Raw genomic sequence first — 26800 nt, 5'->3', positions numbered from 1 at the left:
GGTACGATGGGAAGGGGCCGGTGGGTGAGTAAACACAAACAAACGAAAAATTAAACATTAAAAAGGAGACATCTCACATGCAGAAGCTTGCTCAATTACTAATATAAAAGTTAATAGTGAATGACACAAACTAATGGAAATAAAGAAAAATCAGAGTGAGGAAAAAAAATAAAATAAAAGCAAACATGCAGAATAAAGAAAGACTTCTATTAGAAATCAATGTGAGATTTTACAAATAATGACATGAACTCGACCATTAAACATTTCTTAACATTGTTTTTAAAAGACATGCGAGCACAAGCAGAGGGGCACATACACGATAATCTTTCACCAGACTGTTAAGCTCATTTTATGCTTTTGTAGCATAAAATGGAATGCAGAGATACTCATCTCCAAGGGTTAAACTGAGATTTTTAAGATTTTGGAGCATTATGCTTTTAATACCGTAAACCAAGCAAAATTGCAACTGTATGACAGTGGATGTGAATCAGGAAGCATCTGATACATTTTATATAAAGATTTCATAGGAATGAATGGATGAACCACAATGAAATCTAAATTTCCAGGGTGGCGTTCTGTGTTGCACTGAAGAACATTTCTGTTTATTAGATGATGGATACTGAGAAAAACTGATGCACATGTTGGCTAAATGTTATTTTGTGATTTCACTGGAACATGGATGCGCGACAAAGAAATGGTGCATGAAGGCAAGTACGCAATGTCTGGACAGAGACTAGTCTGAAATGTGCACTACCTTTCAAAAGTTTGGGGTCAGTAAGATTTTTTTTTTTTTTTTGAAGAAATGTATAATTTTATTCAGCAAGGTTGCATTCAATTGATCAAAAGTGACAGTAAAGACATTTATGAAAGATTTCTATTTTTAAAAAAGCTGCTCTTTTTAGCTCAAAAAAAATTCCATAAAAATGTATGTTTCCACAAAAACATTAAGCAGCACAACTTCAACAATAATAATAATAATAATAATAATAATAATAATAAGAAATGTTTCTTGAGCATCAAATCATCATATTAGAATGATTTCTGAAGGATCATGTGACATTCAAAGCTAGAGTGTAATGGCAGCCGAAAAGTCAGCTTTGAATCACAGGAATAAATTACATTTTAAAATATGTAACATATGTATGTATGTTATAATATGTATTCTAACACCCCTTCTAATTTGGCTCCAAATCTCAGATGAAAATTGTCATTTTGACCCCCCTCTACAAAATAGTGGATTACATCTGTGAATTTTAATATTTTTGTTTCTACAGAAAAAAATATTAACAAAATCAAACATTTGAGCCAGGGACCTCAGGTTGAGTTGACATGGAATGACCCAATAATATTTCACAATATTACTGTATTTTGATCAAAATACATGCAGCCTTGGTTAGCGTAAGAGACTTTTCACAAAAGAAAAAACAAACAAAAAAAACCTTTTGACCGGTAGTATATTATCCAGACATTCTTGCCCTGCCCATATTGTCACAATCATCATTACATCAGGACAAATACAAACAGATGCAGGAACATCATATTTATGGCCTTTAAGCATCTCCAGTCAGAACATTTATGCTCCACAGAAAGTGCAGACAGTGCTGATACCACTGCTGAACCAAAAGCATTTTGATTCGGCAGCAGGAAACTTTGTCTCTAAGCAACTGGCCACTAAAACGGATTTGTTTACACCAAGCAAGGCACAACTAACCAGCCTTCCATTCCACTAATTATTCACAGGAATGACGTTCAGAAAGTGTTACACAACTGTAACATTACACAAAACTTGAGCAACTCCTCTGACAACTTCTTCTCTATAATCAATTCCTACGTCCAAAAGAGTCAGGGCATATTTTGATTGATCACATGTCAAAAGAGGAAAAGTGGGCAGAACACTCGCCTAGAGCGGGTATGTTGTATCTGGCCGTGAATTTGAGTGAGTAAGATACATCCTGGACTCACCTACACTGCAATGGAGCGAATGAGATACGACCACCTAGGGTAAGATGTATTGTGTACTTCCCTGAGGTACATATACTCACCTGACAGAGTTTATTTGTGCACCCGACTCACCTGGTTTTTGGTCTGCGGTTGTGCTTTGTCTCTGCTGCTCGGCTGGGGTGTGTCTGTGGGGATGGGGCCTATAGGTGTCGGCTGAAAGAGACAACAACGATCTCACCGTTGAGCACATCTCACACATGCATACACTTACAAATAAACCCAACACAGCATGACAAAGGCATTTGACAGTTAAAGTGCACAAGAAAAGAATTGAGGAAGTGCCTGTAAAGGAAACAAACACTCACAAGAGGCTTGCCGACCCAGTCGTACTCGTAATCAAAGACGTAGCCGTTCCTGTCGAAGAGGTCTGTGAAGAGCTTCCTCAGGTAGTCGTAATCTGGTTTCTCAAAGAAGTCCAGTCTTCTCACATATCTCAGATAGGTGGCCATCTCCTCTACAGTGTGTAAAAACAGAAATGGCATTAGTTCAGCGAAACGCTTCACACACTACTGTGCCTGACATAACAAAATCGATGGCACTAACCTGGGAAACTTTCACATAGCACTTCGATCGGTGTAGCTCGCTTGGTGTCGCCAATTTTCTGGTATCGCTCTTTCAGTGTGTCCGCCTGTTTGGGAAACACAGATGATTTCCCACCCACAAACTCCTCACAAGTGACAAAAAAACTGGCTGAAATGTAATTAAGCATGTGCAACACACAAATCCAGGGCAAGATTTTGCCTGTGGCTAGTTTTATCGAATAGGTGATGACGCGCACACAAAGCGAGATCGTTTTACTGTTTTTTTAACATGTACTTTTTCATTCTTGCCCTACTGTCATGTCTTTTCCATATAATCCATTTAAGTGATGAATTAACAATGGTGTGAGAGGCAGCACTTCAGCAGGCAAATGCAGAGCTTCTAACACCTGTGTGCGTTCAGAAGAAACCGCTAAAGCCATGTGACTCATTACACTATGACACATGGCTGAGCAACTGAAGTACAACACGAGCAGCTGATATCTGCATTTGTTGCCATGTCATCACACTTCTCAGTTACACTACCGTACAAAAATTTGGGGTCAGTAAGTTTTTTTTTTTTTTTTTTTTTTTTAAAGTAATTACTACTTTTATTCAGCATGGATGCATTAAAATGATCAAAAGTGACAGTAGAGACATTTATAATGTTAGAAAAAAACCTTTTAAATAAATGCTGCCCATTTGAATTATTCATCAAACAATTCCACAAAAGTATTAAGAAGCACAACTGTTTTCAACATTGATAATAATAAGAAATGTTTCTTGAGCACCAAATCAGCATATTTCACTGATTTCTGAAGTATCATGTGACACTGAAGACTGAACATTCAGCTTTGTCATCACAGAAATAAATTACCTTTTAAAATATATTAAATAGTTATTTGAAATTGTAATAATATTTCTCAAAACTACTAGCTTTACTATATTTTTGATCAAATAAATGCAGCCATCTCACCAATCCCAAACATTTGAGCACCAGTGTACATGTGGATGAAAAAAAAAACCCTGAAACCTGTGGATTATTTTATTAATTCCACAAAAAATGTTGCAAGGTTCCAAAAACTATTGTAACTCTTTGTACATTGGTTTCCCCAGACTGCGTTAGCTTGCCTGCAATTGGTGCAAAATGCAGCAGCACTGGTACGAGAAAAAGGGACCATATTACTCCCATATTAGCGTCTTGATTTAAATATTTTCATTTACGTTTATAAAGCACTATAGAAGGTCATGCATCCCAGTATATTAGTGATCTCATCTTCCTTCACTCTCCCTCTAGAGCACTTAGTTCTTCATCAAGAATATATTTCCTTGTTGTAAATATAAATCAAGAGGTGATCATGCTTTTTCTGTAATACGTCCTAAACTTTGGAATAGTCTCCCGGTCCATGTGAGGTTAGCTAAATTAATTGCTAACCTCACACAAATCATACTCCTAAAAACCCATAAATCATACTTAACTTTTTTCCCTCTAGCTTTTGAACAGTCTTTCTTATATGCTGAGATGGTGCATGTTTTTATTGTTCTTATTTTTATGTTTTTTTCTGTCTTTCTTGTAAAGCACTTTGGGTCAACATTTGTTTTATTTTAAATGTGCTATATAAATAAAGTTGAATGACTGATTCAAAACACTTTCCAACATGAAGTGAAGATATGAAAATGGAGAAACCTTTTCAAGAAATGATGTACAGACTGTCAGGAGGTAGAAAAGTACAAACCTTCAAGCCCTGCCAGGGCAAACTGCCTCTTAGGAAGTACATAAACATATGGCCCAGTGCTTCTAGGTCGTCCCTTCTGCTTTGTTCTGAGGGGGAAGAAAAACAACAACTGTTATGTTACACTGATGGACGCAACAGGTACATTTTCGCTGTAAAATGAGACGGATATATTTAAAACTTCATGATTAAGTGGGTTACATAAATATGAGTCACTCAGGAAAGTGAACTTGCGTATGTAATTTAAGGTGGGTTGGTGATTTTATTATTTTTCCCCTTCTCCCAAGAAATCAGTTTAAAAAATACATCCGGGAAAAAAAAAAACGTAGGAAAATGAAAGGAGATGTGAATTTATAGTGCGTGCGTGCATACCTTTTCCCAAATGTGTGTTGATACTCATATATCGGGCAGTGCCAGTCAGGCTCTTATGCTCTCGGTATGGGATGTGTTTTTTGGTCTCGGGGTCTATGTATTCTTTGGCAAGCCCGAAGTCGATGATATGAATGTTGTGCTGCCTCTTAGACCCCGGCCGCCCCACCAAAAAATTCTCTGGCTTGACGTCTCGATATATCAAGCTCCGTGTGTGAACATACTCCATCCGTGTTATCTGAAAAAACAAGAAAGATTGTGGCTGAGGACATTCAGCACCAAAGAACATAAAAAAATATACCACAAAAACATGACAGAGCTGAACGATTCCTAGAAATCATTTAGAAAACAGCCAAAAGAAATCCTAAATGTATGCAACAGGCCAAAACTGAGGCTAACTGGCTCTCTGACCGGATGCTTACCAGTTGAATAGCTATCATTAGGACGGTCTTGAGGGAGAAAGTGCGGTCGCAGAGGTCAAACAGGTCCTCCAGACTGGGCCCAAGCAGTTCCAGAACCATAGCGTTGTACTTCCCGCAAGGCCCGAAGTAAAAGACCTGAGGAACTCCCTCTGCAAAGACAAAATGTGTATTTAACAACCCAGTAAAATGCAAACGTAGAATCTCACATCTCAAACTTAGAATTTGCACTAAACATTCACATTTAATAAGCTTTTGTCCTTTAGGGAAACAGTTTTGCATTATTATTTTCTTAACACCATCAAATGTTTAGCCTCCTGTTCACAGCCGGTAGAGGCCACGGTCTCTGACAAGACCCATAATGACAACACCTTGAACAAAACATTACTAACAAGCCCTGAGAGAGAGAGAGCACATCATGCAATTCATTAAAGCAGCGACTATCTTATGCTCACTGGGTTTACAGAGGGCTGTAAAACAGCTGATCTACCCCATGCACACAGCACGTTCTCTTCCACAGTAAGTACTCAGAGCACAGCAAATGGGCATGACTCTGAAAGGTTAATGAAGGCGGGGCTGATGACTTGAACATCATTCAACAAGACTGTTTTGATTCCACTGAGACCTCTAATGATATACAGCACAGTAGGGGTGGGTGATATACCAGCTGAAGCTACATACACTTGTATAAATTTTCAATTTCACCCGCAATTATGCAAAACAGTGCTTTATGGTGGGGAAAGGCCATTCAATCAAATATTAAAGTAAAAAGGTTGCATCCCCTTAGATATTGCAGCTAACATCAAACTTTCTTACCTGCTGCCACTATTGAACGAGGAGATAGATGTGATAGTACAGAGTAAACAACTTCAGAAATTACTAATACTGCTCATTTAGTAATCTAGTAATTATATATAGTCAGCAAAACTTCACAATGAAGGGAGTGAAGGGCAGGTTTGCGATGAGAGAAGCCTATTTTTATGCTTGCGTTGAAATGTCAGGCAGATATATTTAAATAACTTAAAATTAAAATAAATGTCACAACAAATATTAAAATTAAAACAAATAATAAAGGCATCCTTCATATGTGTGAATATGTGTCAATAAAAAAATATCTAAATTATAATAATATACAATATATACTAATTTAACCAGGTTTTTAATATATTTAAAATCTAGTTAATAAAATATATTTATTTTCAAGAATATTATCCACCCCTAGCACCATGTAGCACACAAAAATAAAATCGCTGTACTACTTAAAGTGCGTTGTTACAGACCAAAGCGAATAGTCTAGTAAAAATAACAGGTGTTGTGCAGGATTACGGTTTTTTTTATGCTGTCCCAAAAAAAAAGCTGTGACTCCACAAAACAAGACTTCAAGGACACACAGTTCTTAACTGCTGCCAGTGTTTCCAATTCAATTCCAGGTCGTCTGTGCCAGATCCCACGTGTGTGTGTTCTTTGGCCCAATGGTCAGATGCAGAGGCACATGAGACACACTGAGACAACGAGCCTAGGAAAGCCCAGCTCCAGGGGGATTATAGGAGGATTTACCTGATCGGGCAAACGTCATTCCCACGGGTGGGGGTGCCGAACACGCGCACACACCTGCCTGCGCTTTAACCAGCCGGATCTGTTTGGAAACCACAGTAATGATGGATGTGCCCATGGCAAGACTGCAGCCAGGAAGCTGACTCATCAAAGCACCAGATCCGAGGTTTAAACTCGACGCCAACTCGGCAATCAGAGGAAGGAAAATTACAACCATGCGCAGCTAAAACACTTCCTTGAATTGTAAACAAGGCCATCGCAAGTTCTTGAAGTATTTCAAATCATACCAAAGAAATGAAAATTTTGAATTATAGTAGCAAAAAGCAGGGCTATGAGAGGAAGCGCAGTCCATCTTATCCATGCAGTACGCAAAAAAGCTGCACAACAGAGAGGCCTGACATGAGCATTACGTAATCACGTTGGAAAGGTCACGCTTGACGTAGGCGAATCGTACCGATCCAGTGTCTACAAAGTGAACATGCAACGGCCTTTGCAGAAAAGATAAAACAACAATGTCAGACGATTTTGAAGTCGGAGGAGAAAATGAGATGTTTTTCGCCCTACCACGGTACTTCCGCCTACGTCACGCGTGACCTTTCCAACGTGATTACATAATGTGTGGCGCATCACAGAGCTAGTGCAAGATGAGCATATAATTTTTTTTTATTTTTTTTTTTTTATTTTTTTAGAAAATGACCGATCGTTTCACTAGATAAGACCCTTAATCCTCGTCTGGGATCGTGTAGAGCCTTTTGAAGCTGCATTAAAACTGCAATTTAGACCTTCAATCCGTTGATCCCCGCTGAAGTCCACTATATGGAGATAAATCCTGGAATGTTTTTCTCAAAAACCTTAATTTCTTTTTGACTAAAGAAAGAAAGACAAACATCTTTGATGACATGGGGGTGAGTAAATTATCATCAAATTTTAATTCTGAATCCTTTAATTCTGAATCCTTTAAAATGTCTCATTTAGGAATGAACTGATATTAATATTCAAACTAATACCAATAATTTGATCATTATTAAGTTATGGCAGATAACTGATAAAATTGTCAATTCAATTTAGGCATCACAACATTATGATGTACAATTTGAAATATTGATGAAATATTGTCATCAAAAGTAATCTAAAAATAGGTAGAAATAAAAAAATACTAAATACTATTCTGACGCACTACATCCACCATGCTGTTACTGTCACGTGACCTACTAGCATCAGCTCTGTCGCTTCACTTCCATTTATAAATCCTCGCCTGTGGCCTCATGGGCCAATAAACAGTCCATTGAAAGCACACTTCAGAATCAGTCAAAGTAGTAGGTCCTCTTTTGGCGTACTGTTTTTTGCATGCTATATGATAGGGAAGTATTTGATTTTGGATGCAACAATTGTCGTGGGCTTTGTGAATTTTTTCTGTGGCACACCGTTCCACTTTTAACAACCTCTGTGCAGCAACGCTAAAGATCAACAAGGAGATTTTCTGCCATTTCAAAACCCACTTGCTCACATCACTAACAGAGCCTGAGTGAAAACAACACAACTCATTGTTTATCAAACACATGTCCTTTCAGCGCAGACGCACTGGAATGTCAAAGTTAGCACACATGCCCAAGTGAATGCTTGCATATTAAAGATTCAGCATGCAGCAGAAGAACAACAAGGGCCTGATTCCATTAGCGGGACAGTGGAGAAGAATCAGGGACTGAAACGTGATCGTTCCGCCCGGCACAGGTCCCAGTGTGATTCGGGAGATGAGAGGGCTTGCATTATCTGCCCTGCTGCATAAAACATCCACAGCCTGCACTGCAGAGAGTGCCGTGACCCTGTTTTTCCCAAATGTCAGAGATTGAACGCAACGATTGAAAAGCCACTAACCAAGTCACAGTCACACAATGCAACTCAGCTAAAAATAACTCGAAAGCTTTAATCAGCAGCACAATAACAATTAAACATTTAAAACAAGCCACACAAGCGAACACAGCAGCAGCAATTTCTCCTTCATTGCACTTTAAAACACATCATGCTCTAAATAATTGACACAGGCATAAAAGTGCATGACATTTAAGGTGCAAAACTGTTGATGGGCAAAGCAAAGATCCTACTTATGATAAAACTGGGATTTTGGAGTGCACTTAGAAAGAGAAACACACCGCAAGAAGTATCCTAACATGACCTGGAGTCTTTTTTCAGGACATAAGAGAATTAACACTCTTCTTTAGCTGCAGGTTTAAGTGAGCAGAGGTTCTCCAGTGGCTTAAGACGAGTCTCACAATGGCAGATCCTCTCAAAGGATTCTGTGGGAAAGCTGGAGGTCTGGTTTGGATCATAAAACCTTTAAATCCAGATTTTGCAACGGTGAATCACTGGACCCTGCTGGCTTGCTTTGGAAAGCAAGGTTCACTTTGAAGTGATGAATATGCATTACCAGAAGGTGAGGTTGTGTAAGATCCAGTGTCACATTGGAAATCATAGGTTGAGTAACTTAGTAAACTACATTTCAAAATAACAAATTCTCTACAACGAATAAGAAAGCAGCACAAAAATTTCTTCCACTTTCAAGATGCATTCATCTGTTAGGGCTGAAAATCTCTTTACAATTTGAGCCTAGTGGTCTTTTGTTACGTCCCATGTCTGTATCCTGTGATTTAGGCCTTGGATCCAGAGTCAGGATGAATTACATGCAGCAGCAAAAAGGCATCAGAGAGGGAGGATAATTTAACACTCTCTGAACTGCAATACACATCAGTCTGTAGCAGACGAGCAAAAGAAAAGCTAAAGTTAAGGGTCAAGGTTTGACTTTTTGGGCCAAATAAAAGAAATAAGTTAAAATCCCCCACCAAAAAAAAAAAAAAAAAAAAAAAAAAAAACATTAAAAGGGACAGGTTACTCAAAAATGAAAATACTGTCATCATTTACTCACCAAACTTTTATGCATTTCTTTGTTTTGTGGAACATGAAAGATATTTTGAAAAATTAAAATAATATCTTGTGGGTAGGGCTGGGCGATATATCGCATGCGATTCTCACGCGCATTTCGTCAGTAAAGCCGGTTCCCTGATTACCGCTAAATCGCCATCACCTGCTTTCAAATGAAGCGCCATTTAACAGACAGAGCCGTAGTTCACTGATAAGCCACGCAAATATCGCGTTCATTATCGAAGGCGATTCATCTGCGATATGAACGTGATATTGCGTGGCTTATCAGTGAACTACGGCTCTGTCTGTTAAATGCCGCTCCATTTGAAAGCAGGTGATGGCGATTTAGCGGTAATCAGGGAACCGGCTTTACTGATGAAATGCGCGTGAGAATCGCATGCGATATATCGCCCAGCCCTACTTGTGGGTTCCACAGAATAAAGAAAGTCCTATAGATAACAAGGTTGAATAAATGCTGGCAGAATTTTCATTTTTGTGCAAATTATCCTCTTAATATACCTTTAAATCTATGTTGTAGAAGTACTATGAGAGGAAATTACTTGGTAAAAGACAGACTCAAATAAACAGTCAAACAATAAAAGATAAATGATTACATTTTCTTCCATTTTGTGAAAGATCTGGATCAAAACAGCAGCAGCCACCTAAACATGACAGCTGGCCATGTTTATTTTCTCTTTGCACACTACTGGACATATGGCTTTCTTCTTGAGAGGAATCAGTCACGTGCTGGACATTTGATAATGGCAACCCAGCCGTGAGGAGTCATGTAGATATAAATATAGCGGGCCTGCCCTGCACGCCTGCACTTTCACTGGCTATTAATGTTGCAGGGGTGGCAGCAGTGGCTCCGGTGATCTGGCAGGGAATCAGATCCCAGCTCTGGAGACAGGCGTTTGGTGAATGAGATCATTGCATTGCAGGGTGGCTACGAGTCGATGTGAATAAGAGCGGCACTTCATGCCAGTCAACCTTCCGGTTCAGTGATCAAATGGATGGATGCATCAAGGATTTGTACAAGCTGCTCATCCTTTTCATTGTAGGGCTTAAAAGGATCAAAGTTCAGACTTCTGGCTCTGCAACATGTATGGTAATTACAATACAAATGGCTGAGAGTAGCAGCCCAATCACACAGATTTAAAATCAATTATAACCTCATTACGTAATAAATAAGAACTTAAACATGATGACATCTTCTCATGTTGGACTTCACCTGGGTAACCTATCACTTTATAACCACTTAATCTCAATCCCATTTTAGACCCTCCTTTTCACTGTCACTTGCTGCTGATGGTTGAAAAAGCCACATCAAAAGGTTGCAGCTCGCCGCCCCCATGATTCTCAGCACACAACTGAAGGATGATCAGTCTCACACAGGATGAGGAGGTGGCACTTTTCATAAACCATATAACACACGATTCTCGAAAGGCTGTGCGGCTTACCTGAATTTCCCAGCTGTTTATAAAACCTATATTCCAAATGGAGTTGAGGCGCTCTGGATTTGATTGGCTCCTGAAAGAGAAGAAAAAGACTAGGCATTAGAGATATATAGAAAAGTTATCAGAGAATTTCAAATATAACACATACAAAAATGTGACAATAAACCACAGTTTTAGGCTAGTATAAGATAAAGGTAATGTCAACATCACATTTTCTTAAATACTAAAAAAAAAAAAAATTCACAGACCACAGCAACAGTGAGATTAGTGCATTTGTGATAAGAATGGCATAATCTCTCCAGAAATGAGCCTCTGTGCTAACAGCAAAGATAATCAGAAGTAGCTTAGCATAGCTCTTCAAGAAAAAATCATGAGACATTACACATCTCCACCCTTATTTCTCTTACACTCACCAAGGCTATATTTATTTATAAAAAAACAAAAACAAAACAGAAATATTGTTAAACATGGGCCCTATCATACAATCATACAATGTTGAAATCAGTTGTTTTTCAGGATTTGCTGATAAACAGCAAGTTTTAAAAAAATATTAATTTTACAAAAATAATAAATAAATAAATAAATAATCCCACTGACCCCAAACATTTGAACAGTTGTGTAGAATCTCTCATATTGCAATGTTTTGGAAGTGTGTGTGCATATTGTATAGTTTTGGGAGTGACAAAAACATTTAAATGTGAGAGCAAATCCTCTACATTATAGTTCTATTATAAAAGTATCAAAAGTAGTCTAAGTGACTTGTGCACAAAATATTAAATAAGTCTTTGAATTCTTACAACAGCCTTGTGTGAGGAAAAGACCAACTTTAAGTCAGTCTTCACTGAAAATCATGACATCTGCCCTAGCTCTGCTTAGCAAGTCCATCAGCTGTCAAACTTAAGGCCGAACCATTCTTTTCATATACAGTGCTTAGCGTAAATGAGTACAGCCCCCTTTGAAAAGTAACATTTTAAACAATATCTCAATGAACACAAAAACAATTTCCAAAATGTTGACAAGACTTCGTTTTATATAACATCTGTTTAACTTATAACATCACAGTAAGGTTAAAGGGATAGTTCACCCAAAAATTAAAATATTCCCAGGGCATCCAAGACGTAGGTGACTTTGTTTCTTCAGTAGAACACAAATGATGATTTTTAACTCCATCCGTCGCCGTCTGTCAGTCTTATAATGCGTGTCAATAGTAACACAATTTATAAGAGTCAAAAAATATGCACAGACAAATCCAAATTAAACCCTGCGGCTCGTGACGGCACACTGATGTCCTGAGACACGAAATGATCGGTTTGTGTGAGAAACCGAACAATATTTATATAATTTTTTACCTCTAATACACCACTATGTCCAACTGCGTTCAGCACTTGGTTAGTGAGATCTGATCGCGCTTTGACAATGGAAGTGATGTCTCGCGCTTATACTTCAATGAGTGCGAGACATCACTGCCGTCGTCAGAGCGCGATCAGACCTCAGTAACGCAGTTGGACATAGTGTTGTATTAGAGGTAAAACATTATGTAAATACTGTTCGGTTTCTCGCACAAACCGATCATTTTGTGTCTTAGGACATTAATGTGCTGTCACGAGCCGCAGGGTTTAATTTGGATTTGTCTATGCATATTTTTTGACTCTTATAAATTGTGTTACCATTGACACGCATTATAAGACTGACAGACGGCAACGGTTGGAGTTAAAAATCATCATTTGTGTTCTACTGAAGAAACAAAGTCACCTACATTTTGGATGCCCTGGGGGTAAGCAGATAAACATCAAATTTTCATTTTTGGGTGAAATATCCCTTTAATAATATAACTTGGACAACAATATTTTCAGTTTTATTCAAATTAGGGTGATGCAAAAATGAGTACACCCCACAACAAAAACTACTACATCTACTACTTTGTATGGCCTCCATGATTTTTAATGACAGCACCAAGAAAGGAATGAACAAGTTGGCGACATTTTGCAACATCTATCTATTTCCATTCTTCAAGAATGACCTCTTTTAGAGACTGGATGCTGGTTGGAGAGTGATGCTCAACTTGTCTCTTCAGTATTCCCCATAGGTGTTCGATTGGGTTCAGATCAGGAGCCAATGAATCACTTTCACCCTGTTCTTCTTCAGAAATCCAACAGTGGCCTTAGATGTGTGTTTAGGATCATTGTCATGTTGGAAAAGTGCACGACGACTAAGGGCGCAGAGTGATGGTAACAACTTCTCTTTCAGTATAGAGCAATACATCTGTGAATTCATGATGCCATCAATGAAATGCAGCTCCCCGACACCAGAAGCACTCGTGCAGCCCCACATAAGGACACCGCCACCACCATGTTTCACTGTAGGCACAATGCATTTTTCTTTGTGTTCCTCAACTTTGCGACGCCATACAGTTTTGAAGCCATCAGTTCCAAAAACATTTATCTTGGTCCCATCACTCAAGAGTATAGAGTCCCAGTAGTCTTCATCTTTGTCAGCATGGGCCCTGGCAGACTCTAGGCGGCTTTTTTTGTGCCTGGGCTTTTGGAGAGGCTTCTTTCGTGGACGGCACCCATGCATGCCATTCCTCTGCAGTGTACACCGTACTGTGTCATGGGAAATTGTCACCCCAGTTTGGCTTTCTACTTCTTTAGATAACTGATTTTCTTCAACCCTTCTCATCAGAAGACGCTCCTGTTGAGGTGTTAACTTCCATGGACGACCTGGACGTCTCTGTGAGATGGTTGCAGTTCCATCTTTTTAAAATTTTTGTACCACTTATGCTACAGTATTCTGACTGATAAGTAAAGCTTTGCTGATCTTCTTGTAGCCTTCATCTTTCTGGTGTAAAGAAATTATTTTCTTTCTCAGGTCTTGTGACAGTTCTCTTCCATGTGGTGCCATTGCTGACAGCATGAAATGGGAAGGGGTTTTAACACCCTTTTATAGTCATCTGTCTGCTGGACACCTGTGTAATGAATAATTAGACTCAACTGTGCTTGAATTTTTGTTAAATTAGACATTTGTAGTCTAAAATTTAGCTTTGCTCCAGAGACTTTTTGCATCACCCTAATTTGAGTAAAACTGAAAATTTATATTACGATATACACGAGCCGCAAAGTTATATTATTAACCTTACTTTCATGTTATAAGTTAAACAGATGTTATATTAAACTTAGTCTTGTCAACATTTTGGAAACATTTTTGTGTTCGCTGAGATATTGTTTAAAATGTTACTTTTCAAAGGGGGTGTACTCATTTACACTCAGCACTGTATTTACAGTAAATAAGTTGATCCAGTTCACAAAAAAATCTCAATTATTCCTTCATAAATTTGTCTGATTTAGCTCTTGAATTCGAACTCACAGAATCAGTTGCAGTGGCTAACAGCTCATCAGATTATCAGTGAATAACTTATATTTCAGTCTGTGACAACTGATTGCAGGATGTGGTGGCAGTCAAGACAGAAGTGATAGCAATATTTAATCGCATCGTGTATGTGGCCATAAATAAAGTTTTGTTTAATATTCAAGTTTTATTAAGTATAAGTTCAACAAATAGGTAAATTAACCATATTTAAAATGAGATAAGGGATAGACAGACACAGAAAGTAAATCTAAGTACCATACAGAAAGTTATTTCAAATGTCACATGAGCTATTTGCTCATTTCATAAATCATCGAAATCTGTAAGAATACAGATGGCACATGTGCTATTCTGAAAACTGAAGAGAGAGGAGAAAAGAGAAGTAAACACCAACAACAAGACTGTATCAGTTCTCGCAGCCAAACTAACAGCGAGTCTTCTGTCACCCTCCCACATTTTCTTTGTTATAAAGAATCCATCCCTGCACCCTTTATATAAGTCAAGAGAGATTGCCTGGAAAAAACTTTCCAGTGGTTAATGGCCTGTAACAGAACACACTGAGCGAGTCCTCAATAAGGTGTCATGTTACAGGGTTCAGCAGTCTGGCCTCTCAATCTCCCATGGCCTGCTAACACCCAGCGCTCAGTGTTTAGTAGCATCCACCTGAACACAGATGTGTGATCATAACGAAGACCAGCATGACCTTAATGGTGTAACGGCTCTGTAATTAAAGCTCTTGGGCTGGTAATGCAAAAATCGTAAGTTCATTATCAGGTGTGTTAATGGGTGACCCATGGGCATTTTGTATATAATAAATATAATATAATATAATATAATATAATATAATATAATATAATATAATATAATATAATATAATATAATATAATATAATATAATATAATATAATATAATATAATATAATATAATATAATATAATATAATATATAGGTAACACTTTAAAATAAGGTTCATTAGTTAACATTAACAATGAATGAACTGCACTTCTATAGCATTTATTAATCTCTGTTAATGTTTATTTCAACAATTACTAATACATTATTAAAATCAAAAGTATTTGTTAACATTAGTTAATGCACTGTGAAATGAACAATTAACTGCTATATTATTATTAACTAATGTTTAAAAAGATTAACAAATACAGTAACAAATGTATTGCTCATGGCTAGTTCATGTTAGTTAATACATAAACTAATGTTTAACTATTGAACCCTATAAAGTGTTACCATAATAACATGCTTAAGTTTTAATTTCTTTAAAAGGTTTACTAATGATTTGGAAGGCACAATTTATAGAGTAGTAATGGCTGGGTTAGGTAAAACACTGCAGACTAAGAGGACTCTGGATTCTAATGGTTCAATCCAGCTCATGTTACTTGCTCAGAAAACAAGCAGACACAGCGGGGCAGAGCTGCATCTGTTGAGTTGTGATGTAACAGTGGTCAGACACACAGCTCTTTCCAGGAAGAAGAGTGAAGGGATTGGACAGATTAAGCAAACCAGAATGTCCATCCAAATCTCTCAGTTAAGGGGAAGTGGAGGAAAAAAACACATTGATATAACTCAAAGATGTAAGCATCTGATAAACATCTAAACAAGCTTAAATTGAAACATTAAAGGGATAGTTCACCCTAAAATTAAAATTCTGTCATCATTTACTCACCCTCAAGTTGTTCCAAACCTGTATGAATTTCTTTCTTCTTCTGAACACAAAAGATTATATTTTGAAGAATGTCCAAACAGTTGATGGGCCACATTGACTTCCACTGTATTTTTTTGGATCCCATCAACTGTACGTTTGCCCATTTTTTATTTTTTTTGGGTGAACTATCCCTTTAAGCATCTTAATATAAATCAACCAATCAACAATGACTATCCATGATGTATACAAATCTCTGGGAATCTCCTCAGTTTCCAGAGGCTTCAGTAACTTTGAATTGCCTTCAGTTTTATATTTAATGGAATGGAAATGATCTGAAGCAGTTAGTGAATTCCATGCAAACTTTTGACACACAATTTCTGTTCATGCAAATGAGCATCATCATGAATCACTGCTATAAACAGGATACCCAAGGCATTGGCACAGGTTCCTAATGCGAGTACTGCACCTTGTGCAAATACAAGAATAAAAATACAAGTAAAACACTGAATTAAACATGAAATTTTAAAAGTAGAGAAATAGGATATTCAGCAACAAAAAAAAAAGATTTTATTTATCAGGAATTGATTGAATCGTGAAAAGTAGTCGCTACTATATGAAAAGGATAGGAGTGATTGAACAATAAGAGGGCTAGATGACATTAACTTTATTAATTACCCATTAAACATTCATAAGACCAAAAAACAAGTAATTAAATAAAGAGGGCCACATTTGATTTCCTGTTAACTCTGTATTAGACTTATTCCACTATTTATTATTTCACCCGCACTGAATATATTATTATATAACATATGCATACGGCCCATCTATGTAACCGATGACATCAACAGGTTAGTATCATTTCCTCTTTGACCTTCTGACTGACTGAGCTATGTGAATGTACAATCTCCCCAAATGAGACAACTGTAGGCAAACGAGAGAGGACAACCACGAAAAGCATTTCTACAAACTGAAGCTTTAATGTCATTAAAACGCCTGAGAGATGATAAATCCACTGCACAGAAATAATTCAAGAGTCCATGATCTCATTTTAATATGATGATCTGTGCCTTTACAGCCATTCCATTACGACACATATAATCCAAAAAACGACTGTGAGAGGCTGAACGGAGTTAATCCTTGTCAGTCAGTTGTAATCAATGATCTCATCTACTCCATTAGAAGACTTTAGAACATCTTAACATGGAGAATAAAGAATCACTGGCTACAGGCATTACTTAATTAAAAAAACATTCAATAAGAGATGTTTTATGATGAACTAAGCAATGCACATTATCTTTTAGCTATGCAATTAGCCAATAATAGGAGATGGCTCGTGAAAGGTATATAACCTTCCAAAAGTAGCATATTGGAACTGAGAATATTTGCAGGATTTCACGTTTAAAACCTTTTTTATTTCAAAGATTAAAAAGGTTAACATTGGACAGAGGAGTGATTTCACAGCAGTTAAGTCATCTATTGCTCTGAAATACCCTACAATTTGTGAGATTGTCCACATAATGACCTTGAAGACAGAGATTATATGTAATCTGTGCCCTGGTAACCAGCCTCAATGTTTACATGTGTTGACATTTCCAATGAACTAATCATCTGGAATAAATTGGTAACTTTGAAATTTAGTTAAGTGGACTCAAAAAGCAAAGAAATCAAGAAGGAGATGCTTAAGGAGGTGCATAAGCCACATTCACTAAAATGTACCAGCAAACTAAATTAACTAGCACGTCTGGGCCCCAAGGAGCATCTGCAATGCCAATTTTGTATGTATGTTTTGATGAGGTGTTAGAAAAGCCAGGTGGGGATCCATCATAATTGCTGACATGGGCCAAAGAAGGCAGTTTGCACAGCCAGCAGCCCACAGAATGAGAATGCTATGGATATATTAAAATCTATTTTAGTCTGCACTTTATTTCTAGTAATACTCCATGACCCTCTTGCCCATTCTTATTAGAGTTTACACAAAACTACTTATTCTCAAAAACAACAAGTCAGTGAGTTGCATAAATAACTAGTTGACTAATCAGTCCTAAGTCCTGTATAAATTAAGCTGACTTCGGATTCACCTGACCCTGTTCGGACACAAGCTGGTGTTTTAAAGTGTATGTAATTTATGTAAGTGTAACCGTTTTAAAAGCCTGGAACACACCAAGCTGACGGTAGTCCGTTGGGCAGTTTTTGTTCGTCGACAGACTAAGTTCTCAGTGTGTTCCGCACCATCGGCTGAAGTTGGTCCTCGTCGGGTTTTTTTTGGCCGATTCGACATGTTGAATCGGCGTCGGAGCACGTCGGTCAGTTGGGTCATCTGATCATTCTTATTGGCTGTTCAGCTACTGCCACCTGCTGGTTCGGAAAGGCATTTCTTCTTACGCAGGCGCAGAACGGACATGCTACTTGGCCGTCGGGTGTCTAGCGTCGATGTGTCAGGGCAACTTTGGACCCAGACACTGCCGAAGTGAGCCAACCCCGCGGTCTGCTTTCGCCGCCACTAGTTCGTCGGCTTGGTGTGTTATGGGCTAAAGACATAGTGTTGGTTTTAAGCCCTGGGTACACTTTGTTTTTCCTTGTATGCTAGTGTACGTGCACAGTCGAACGCACAGCCTTGCAAAGTATGGGGACTCGTACACAAACACAGGCTTTCGATGCATGCAAAGTTTTGAGCATTCTCTCGCCACGAGTTACAACCCATGTAAACATCTTTGTATTCTTTCATGTTGGAGTTGTACAAATGAGGGTACTTTCTAACCTCTTTGCGCAATCTCTCGGCGATGCAGTGCGTACTTTTCTGGTGACGAAATTCGCATCACGCGCACTGTACGCAGACCCTTGCATATGCATAAAAAGTGAACTATACTTTGTGCTTCACCATGCAAACTTTCTAACAGCTAAGACACAGCACACATGCATGTAAAAGTGTTGTCAGTAAAAATAAAAAAAATAAAAAGATTATCAATAGGGATTTGATTAGATCATGATGATATTAAAGGTTAATAATACCATGCAGTGACAGTTAGCCTTTATCAGGAGAAAACTCATTTCAAAAGCTTAGAAAGTACATTTTGACAAACGATTATAAAAAACCCTTTTCTTAAGACTAACATGCACTGATGACCCTTGCACAATAACAAAGAAATAGGTAAAACTCATATCAAATTTAAAGATAATTTGGTACAAATACCAAAATGAAATGTTTTTATCTCAAATACTTGAAGCTAAAGAAGGGCATGCTACTATAGTCACTACCAAGGCGTACAGTCTGAAGTAATTATGGGCAAAGGTGTCGAGGAGTCTGGATAAGACAGAAACAGCTGGTCTGTGTCCCACTCCTTCAACCCCTCGATTTCAGATCAGATTTCAGAGTCCCAGATGGAGGGAGAACAGCTGCAGGGGTCTAACAGCGGAGCTTCATACACAGACTGGTACCACTGTCACTAGTGTGAGCAGCCTGAGGGAGATGAGAGAGGATTCCAGAGCAGGCCGTCATTCACACTGCAGTTGAGGAGCAGATGTGACAGGCCTAATCTACTCTGATTAAATCAATCTTCTGCTTACTGTCAGGACATTACAGGCAACTCATTGCATATTCTTCTTGATACATCCATGATCAACATCCTATTCTTTTATCCAAAAACAAATAAGGCAGCTGCTGGAAATCAAAGTGTAAATATAAAAAAAACATGACTGCACAAGTCTAGAACATGAAACAAAAACGTATATCAAAAACACCTACTTTAAATGCATATGTCCCCTATATTTTTCATAAGTAAGAGGAATGTAGGGCTGGGCAATATCCCACTGAAAAATATATGCAATGTACCTAAATATCTAATTGTTTTGTAAATATGCAATGATGATTGTACATTTAACTTAAGCGTTTACTGAAAAAAAAAAAAAAGTAACTAATATAGAATCAACTGAATCAATAGGCAGTGCAGGACCAATAAGTACAAATTCACCTTGCCCGTATTGTGATCTATACATACTAGGGGTGCACAATATATCAGCCACCATATTGGTATCAGCCGATATATGTTCATTTTTAATGTTATGATAAAAAATTAGGCCGATATATTAAAGCGATAAATAATGGATTATTTCCTCCAGCTGAGACACTTGCACACTGTTTACCATGATGGTTTTGAATTGCTTGAAATATGATTGGAATCACTTCAAAAAGGAAAATACAGTAAAGTGCAGCGCAAGTCTGATTCTGAGATTCTGAGCCTTTTGTGCAATTGTAAGTTGCAATATGTTTATTTTGTGTATATGCTTTGGTTAAGTTAATTAATTAGTTTCATCGCATGCAGCTCAAACAGCAATGCACAACATTAATAACTATGATTGGGACTGTCATATACATAAAATTATAATGAGAACACTACTGTAATAAAACATTGTGAATTCTTTGGGTTCTGTGTTTCAGCCTGTTGTTACAGGAAGAGCACATCCATAACAGGAGTAGCACATACTTAGTTCAAGTTCACTTTTGCATTTGCGTGTTTTGTGCAGATAGGAGCTGTAATATTATGTTTATGTTGCATAAATATCTGATTAATTTCATATAGGACGCGTTAATAGTTAACTAAGCAGCTACCAAAGTGCTTCAGATCATTCACTCTTCAGATACAGTGCAGGCTATTTCATTTTATTTATCCATGGCATTTGCATTTTGATTCTTTACACTTGTTTTCCAGTGACTTGTTTGCATAATTTAGGCAATATTTTATTTCTTTGAAAGCCAATACTTTTTTCTTTTTTGATGAAGAAAAATGGCTTTATGTTGATACTGTTATGTTTATGTTCGATTTATGTTGAAGTGCTTGGGATATGGCTTTTAATGGTAAGACTTTTGTTTTTGTAATCAGGCTCTCGAAAAATTATATCAACACTTGGATTTAAACTTATCAGGAAACATATTGCCTTCCAAATATAAAGAATTATATCGGCCAACATTTTTATATTAGGGAAGCACTGATATATACAAACAATAATGTATTATTTAAAAATGTAACATTAAAATAACAGTAATTTGAATGTTTGTAAAAAATATAAAGCAAAATATAAATGTGTAAACGACTAATATTTCCAGTGTCGACTAGAAGAAGCAGTGTTTATAACACTAGTCTATACCGCACAAATATTTTGAGCACTGTGAACTTAAGCAATGCAACCCTTTACAATCAGAGTAAATCACTCCCATGTGTGACCAAATTTCATGCTAGGCAACTAAAAAATGTCTTTAATTAGCCATGGCTTGTAACTTGTACAATTTCACTCGCCTGTGATTTAGTCAGAGGCAAAAAAATTAGTTTAGCGTAGATATATTACACTCTCTCTGAGCAACTTGGCTGCTGTCAATCATGTGACGGAAGCTGTCAATCACTGCAAAAGAGATCTAGCGCTTCATTATTAAGAAAGTGCTAATGGACACCATGGCAAAACCAATGTTCTTGCCTAAGGATTGGGCCGATTTATCTGTTCCTCCTGCTAACATGCCCATTTCTAACATTCCCAAGCTCCCAGTCTTGAATGATAAATGGATGAAAGAGAATGAAGAATGAAAGAGACTGTATATGGGTGGGGCTCTGGACTCTAATTGCAGAAAGAAAGAGAAATCACACACTGAGATCTGTGGACACATGTCCGATCAAACAAGCCAGAGCTCTTGTATTACTACAAAGTAGCTGTTTGGAAGCTGTCATACATGTATTACACAACTGGGATCCCCAGCACAAGTGTGTGTAAGAAAGAGAGAAAGAGAAACTATGTGGTGATTCCACTCCTCCACTCTGTTCTCGGTCCCTGGTGAGCCTCTCAGTGTGGACTGACTGGAGCACTGTGTCGACAAGAACCAGGGAACAAAGAAAACCTTTCATCAGCTTTATTCTCTCTCCAACTACTGTTGTTTCTCCAACTCTCCTCATTTCTTTTTTTCTTCTCCCACTCTTGCTGTTCTAGCGATTTATTTCATCAGAGGGCAGAGCCTGACTGTGGCTCTTTTCTTTCTCAAATGTTAGGAACCGTGACACAGGAGTTCACCTTTGCTCCAGGTGCAGATGCCACAAAAATAAATAAATTAAAAGAAAAACTACAAACTATACAAGCTAAAAAGAAACTCTAGGAACCTTCAGAGCTTATCAATTGGCAATGCATGTGATCAATGTTGGTTATGTTAAATAAAAATAAAAGATAAAAAACCCCCATTAAATTCCAAAAGACTAGAAGCTCAGTAGTAGGGCTTCAAGTGAATTCTCAACCTGCAGCAGCAAATATCAACATTAAGGCAGTTAATTTTCAACCTATATCAAATGTGTGCCACGATCAAACAGCAAAAATGTTTAACTGACAGCAAAAACTTGTGGTGTACTCATTAAATAAGCAGAAGGCAGCTGGTGAGGACTGTGGGTGTCTTGAGGTTTCGGTGTTCAGTGAAAAACAGACATGCAACATTCTGCTAGTGTTTGCTTCAGTAGAAATAAATATTACAATTAAGGCTTATTTATAATTTTTTTTTTTTTAAAGAATTAATACTTTTATTCAACAAGGGTGCATTAAAAGTGACAGTAAAGTCTTTTACATTATTATAAGAAATATATCACTTAAATTCTGTTTTGAGAAACACCAAAGTAATTCTATATTTATTCACCAAAATAATCCTGAAAAAAAGTATCACAGTTTCCACAGAAAGTTTCCAAACAGAACTGTTTTCAACATTCATAATAATAAGAAATGTTTCTTGGGGTGAGCACCAAATCAGCATATTAGAATAATTTCTGAAGGATCATGTGACACTGAAGACTGAAGTAAGGAATAAATTACATTTTAAAATATATTAAAATATGTAAGAGTTATAATTTTAATTTGTAATAATATTTCACAATATTACTGTGTTACTGGATTATACTGTGTTACTTGTGTTTTACTGTTACTTGGGGTACTATATCGTACTGTATTTTAATGTGTTTGTAGAGCAAAAGTTAAGTTCATAGACCAAATAGTCTACATTTGAAAAAGGAAAGAGGATTTGGAAAACAAAAAGCCCATGATTCACATTTCAGAGTAATACTGATGTTGTTTTGGTGTTGTTTTGTTAGAAAAAGAATATGTAGGTTTCATAAATTGAGACTGTTTTGAGCAATCATGAGTTATAAGTTTCAAATTAATTTAAATAAATTAAATCAATCAAGGTCAATGGAGTTCATACTGGTAATTCTCATATTATATGTTTCTATTATATGTAATGATATATTCAAATAAAATTTCTCATAAATATTGATAAAATATTTTTGCTGTGGTTCTTGAAAAATGTGACAATTCAAAGAATTTCTCAATTTTTAATAAATAAAAGGGGGTAAATTGAGTAATAGCATGGTAACATTCAAACCTTTAAAATATTTGTGCATTCACTCATTAATGAGAAGTTACTGATTAGATAAAATATGGCTTTAGTTGAAAAACATTAAATTCAATTCAAAAATTGAATTTACCTTGGCATAGTTAAAGGTCCCGTTCTTCGTGATCCCATGTTTCAAACTTTAGTTAGTGTGTAATGTTGTTGTTAGAGTATAAATAAAATCTGTAAAATTTTAAAGCTCAAAGTTCAATGCCAAGCGAGATATTTTATTTAACAGAAGTCGCCTACATCGAACGGCCAGTTTGGACTACATCCCTCTACTTCCTTCTTTAATGACGTCACTAAAACAGTTTTTTGACTAACCTCTGCCCACAGGAATACACAAGAGTTGCGTTTGTAGAGTGTGTTTGTCTCCATGTCGTCAAAACGCTGTTATTTTCATCCCGCAGTCCAATCACCGGGTCTGATTCCGGCTCAAATTGATTAAAATTAAAGACATGTTTTCAATAACACTGAGCGCGTGCATCTCCACGTTATGGTAAGAGGCGTGACCTTTCCGGGCAAGATGCGCTAAACTGCTGTCGAATCACAACACAGGAACCGCTGGCACAATCAGAACTCGTTACGTATTTCTGAAGGAGGGACTTCATAGAACAAGGAAGTCATCAGCCCGTTTTTATGATAGTGGAAACAGCGGTATACAGATAAGTAAATTATGTGAAAAATACTGTGTTTTTTTTACACGCGAAACATGAACACATGTTATATTGCACACTATAAACACAATCAAAGCTTCAAAAAACCACGAAAAACGGGACCTTTAAATAACAAGAGTTCAGTACATGGAAAAGACATACAGTGAGTCTCAAACTCCATTGTTTCCTCCTTCTTATATAAATCTCATTTGTTTAAAAGACCACCGAAGAACAGGCGAATCTCAACATAACACCAACTGTTACGTAACAGTCGGGGTGTACGCCCCCAATATTTGCATATGCCAGCCCATGTTCCCAACATTATGAAAGGCATTAGACAAGGGCAGGATGCCTGGATGTGCACAGCTGAATCAACAGACTAGGTAAGCAAGCAAGGACAATAGCAAAAAATGGCAGATGGAGCAATAATAACTGACATGATTCATGATAACATGATATTTTTAGTGATATTTGTAAATTGTCTTTCTAAATGTTTCGTTAGCATGTTGCTAATGTACTGTTAAATGTGGTTAAAGTTACCATAGTTTCTTACTGTATTCACGGAGACAAGAACCGTCGCTATTTTCATTTTTAAACACTTTCAGTCTGTATAATGCATAAACACAACTTCATTCTTTATAAATCTCTCCAACAGTGTAGCATTAGCCGTTAGCCACGGAGCATAGCCTCAAACTCATTCAGAATCAATGTAAACATCAAAATAAACACTGTACCTGCGCGATTAGACATGCTGCATGACGAACACTTTGTAAAGATCCATTTTGAGGGTTATATTAGCTGTTTGAACTTTTTTTATGTTGTTTAAGGCAAGCGTGAGCTCCGTGGGCGTGGAGCACGAGATTTAAAGGGCCACACACCCTGAATCGGCTCATTTCTCATTTTGCCCCAAAATAGGCAGTTAAAAAAATGAATTAAAACAAATCTATGGGGTATTTTGAGCTGAAACTTCACAGACACATTCAGGGGACACCTTAGACTTATATTACATCTTTTAAAAAAAGTTCTAGGGCACCTTTAAAGGGGTACTTCACCCTTGGAAAGATGAATGTGTATTTAAAATTGGTCATTTATGTAGTAGAAATGTGAAATTATTTTTGAATTTGGAGCTTTCTAGACTGAGAAAAGGCAGAAAATGTATTTTTGACTAATGTGGATGAAAGACAACAACTCCCAGAATGCACTTGTTTTGCTGCCCTTGCGAGGCCACGCCCAAACCACACCTATCGGTTACAGGCGGCATTACCAGGAAAATTCAAACAACTAGGCTTGCTTTGTTACATATTAATTCTATAAATCGTGAGTTAGTTCATACATTTACAGCGAAATGGTGCTAAATTGCTTTGTACCTGGATGTACACCCAAAACCAGGAAAGGACAAGCAAGTTTCCATCATTTTCCGATTAAGTTAAAGATTTGGCGCGATGTATACAGTGGCTGCGGGCCATCAAACACCCGAAGTTTGGAGATGACACCGTTATAGAAAACCTAAAAAAACGCAGAATATGTAGTCTCCATTTCAAGCACGAGGACTACGAACCAAATATCCTTGCAATGAAGAGAACCATTCTGAAGGACACCGCGATACCATCGATATTCACTTTCTCAGAGGACGAACAGCCTGGGCCATCTGGTACTAAGCGTATTCGCCTAGAGGTAAGACTCGCTGATACTAGACTGATAACACAGTAGCCTATATGTAGTGTTGTAGGTAGCAGTAAAACTGCAAACTTAGCAAAGTAACGTTAGATAGACAATTACATATAAGTTGCATATAAGTTGACTGTTATCAAAGTAAAGCCACTGTTCTGTAAAACTGAGTTAGTCTATTTATCTATTTATGCTAACGTTACCACAAAAGCCTGTTGCTGTATTGGTTGAGATGACTGCAGAGACCGATACATTTGCGAGATGAAGCACTGATGTAGTGCAGACAAAATAAAGTTAATTACTGTAAGCTTAAAAATATAATTGACACCCACTTTTGATAAAATCTTTGATCTATGTCCGTGAGTAACCTCAAATGTGCATATGTATGGGCGTGGTGAAAAAATGCAGAACTACCTGCTATTACTGGCTGTAGTTTTAAGCCTCTGGCCAAAAAAGAGAATAAAACAGAATAAAAATGCATAAATCTCTCATCTCGGGCTGATATGAAGGGGGAAAGCACGGTAATTCGAAAATACTAGTGTTATTCTACTAATACAAAGCTTAATGCTAAATCCTGAAGTATCCCTTTAAGTTATGATAAGCTTATATTTCACCGGATGCAAACAGACTCTTGAATGCAAAAGTTGTATACAGTTTTTTAATGCATTAAGTGTGAATTTTACTGTTTTAGTTATTATATTCAACAACTTGATTCTACTACTCATACACATGTATTTCATAGTAAAGACATAAACATAATAAATATAATTGAAAGGCTGAAAACTACTGATCTTTTTTATTAGCTATACTGACCAGCCATATTCAAGCCATATTATAGCTGAAAAACTGGTGAGAAATGCAGTGGCAAGGGTGCATCAACGTACTAAATAATTTTAGCACTAAAATTACAGTGCTTGACTTCACATTGAGTGGTTAAAAAGCACTTTGATAGGCAACAATACAAAGATAATGAAGCCTTTGACGTTACTAATGCAAAGATAATCATATCCTTCACTGGAGGATCCGGGGAGGAGGGCGACTAAGTGTGCACACGCTATCTATGACAATCCCTTTCGCATGGT

At 37.2% G+C, this 26800-nt stretch overlaps 1 protein-coding gene across 3 annotated transcripts in view; it reads right to left on the bottom strand.

Moving 5' to 3' along the window:
- Window positions 1–26800, bottom strand: part of csnk1g2b (casein kinase 1, gamma 2b) — a 37807-nt gene that overhangs the window by 4153 nt on the left and 6854 nt on the right. For all 3 annotated transcript variants that reach the window (XM_048208875.1, XM_048208878.1, XM_048208874.1), the window contains 7 exons: window positions 10971–11040; window positions 5044–5192; window positions 4625–4859; window positions 4256–4341; window positions 2545–2629; window positions 2307–2455; window positions 2074–2154 (listed from right to left, as the gene is read on the bottom strand). In XM_048208875.1, the coding sequence (XP_048064832.1) occupies window positions 2074–2154; window positions 2307–2455; window positions 2545–2629; window positions 4256–4341; window positions 4625–4859; window positions 5044–5192; window positions 10971–11040 (855 nt within the window). The remainder of the gene's footprint in view (window positions 1–2073; window positions 2155–2306; window positions 2456–2544; window positions 2630–4255; window positions 4342–4624; window positions 4860–5043; window positions 5193–10970; window positions 11041–26800) is intronic.

This window comes from Megalobrama amblycephala, linkage group LG12, assembly GCF_018812025.1.
Source record: "Megalobrama amblycephala isolate DHTTF-2021 linkage group LG12, ASM1881202v1, whole genome shotgun sequence".
NCBI classification, from domain to species: domain Eukaryota; kingdom Metazoa; phylum Chordata; class Actinopteri; order Cypriniformes; family Xenocyprididae; genus Megalobrama; species Megalobrama amblycephala.
Note: the sequence above shows the minus strand (reverse complement) of the source record. Positions and strands in the feature narration are given on the sequence as shown.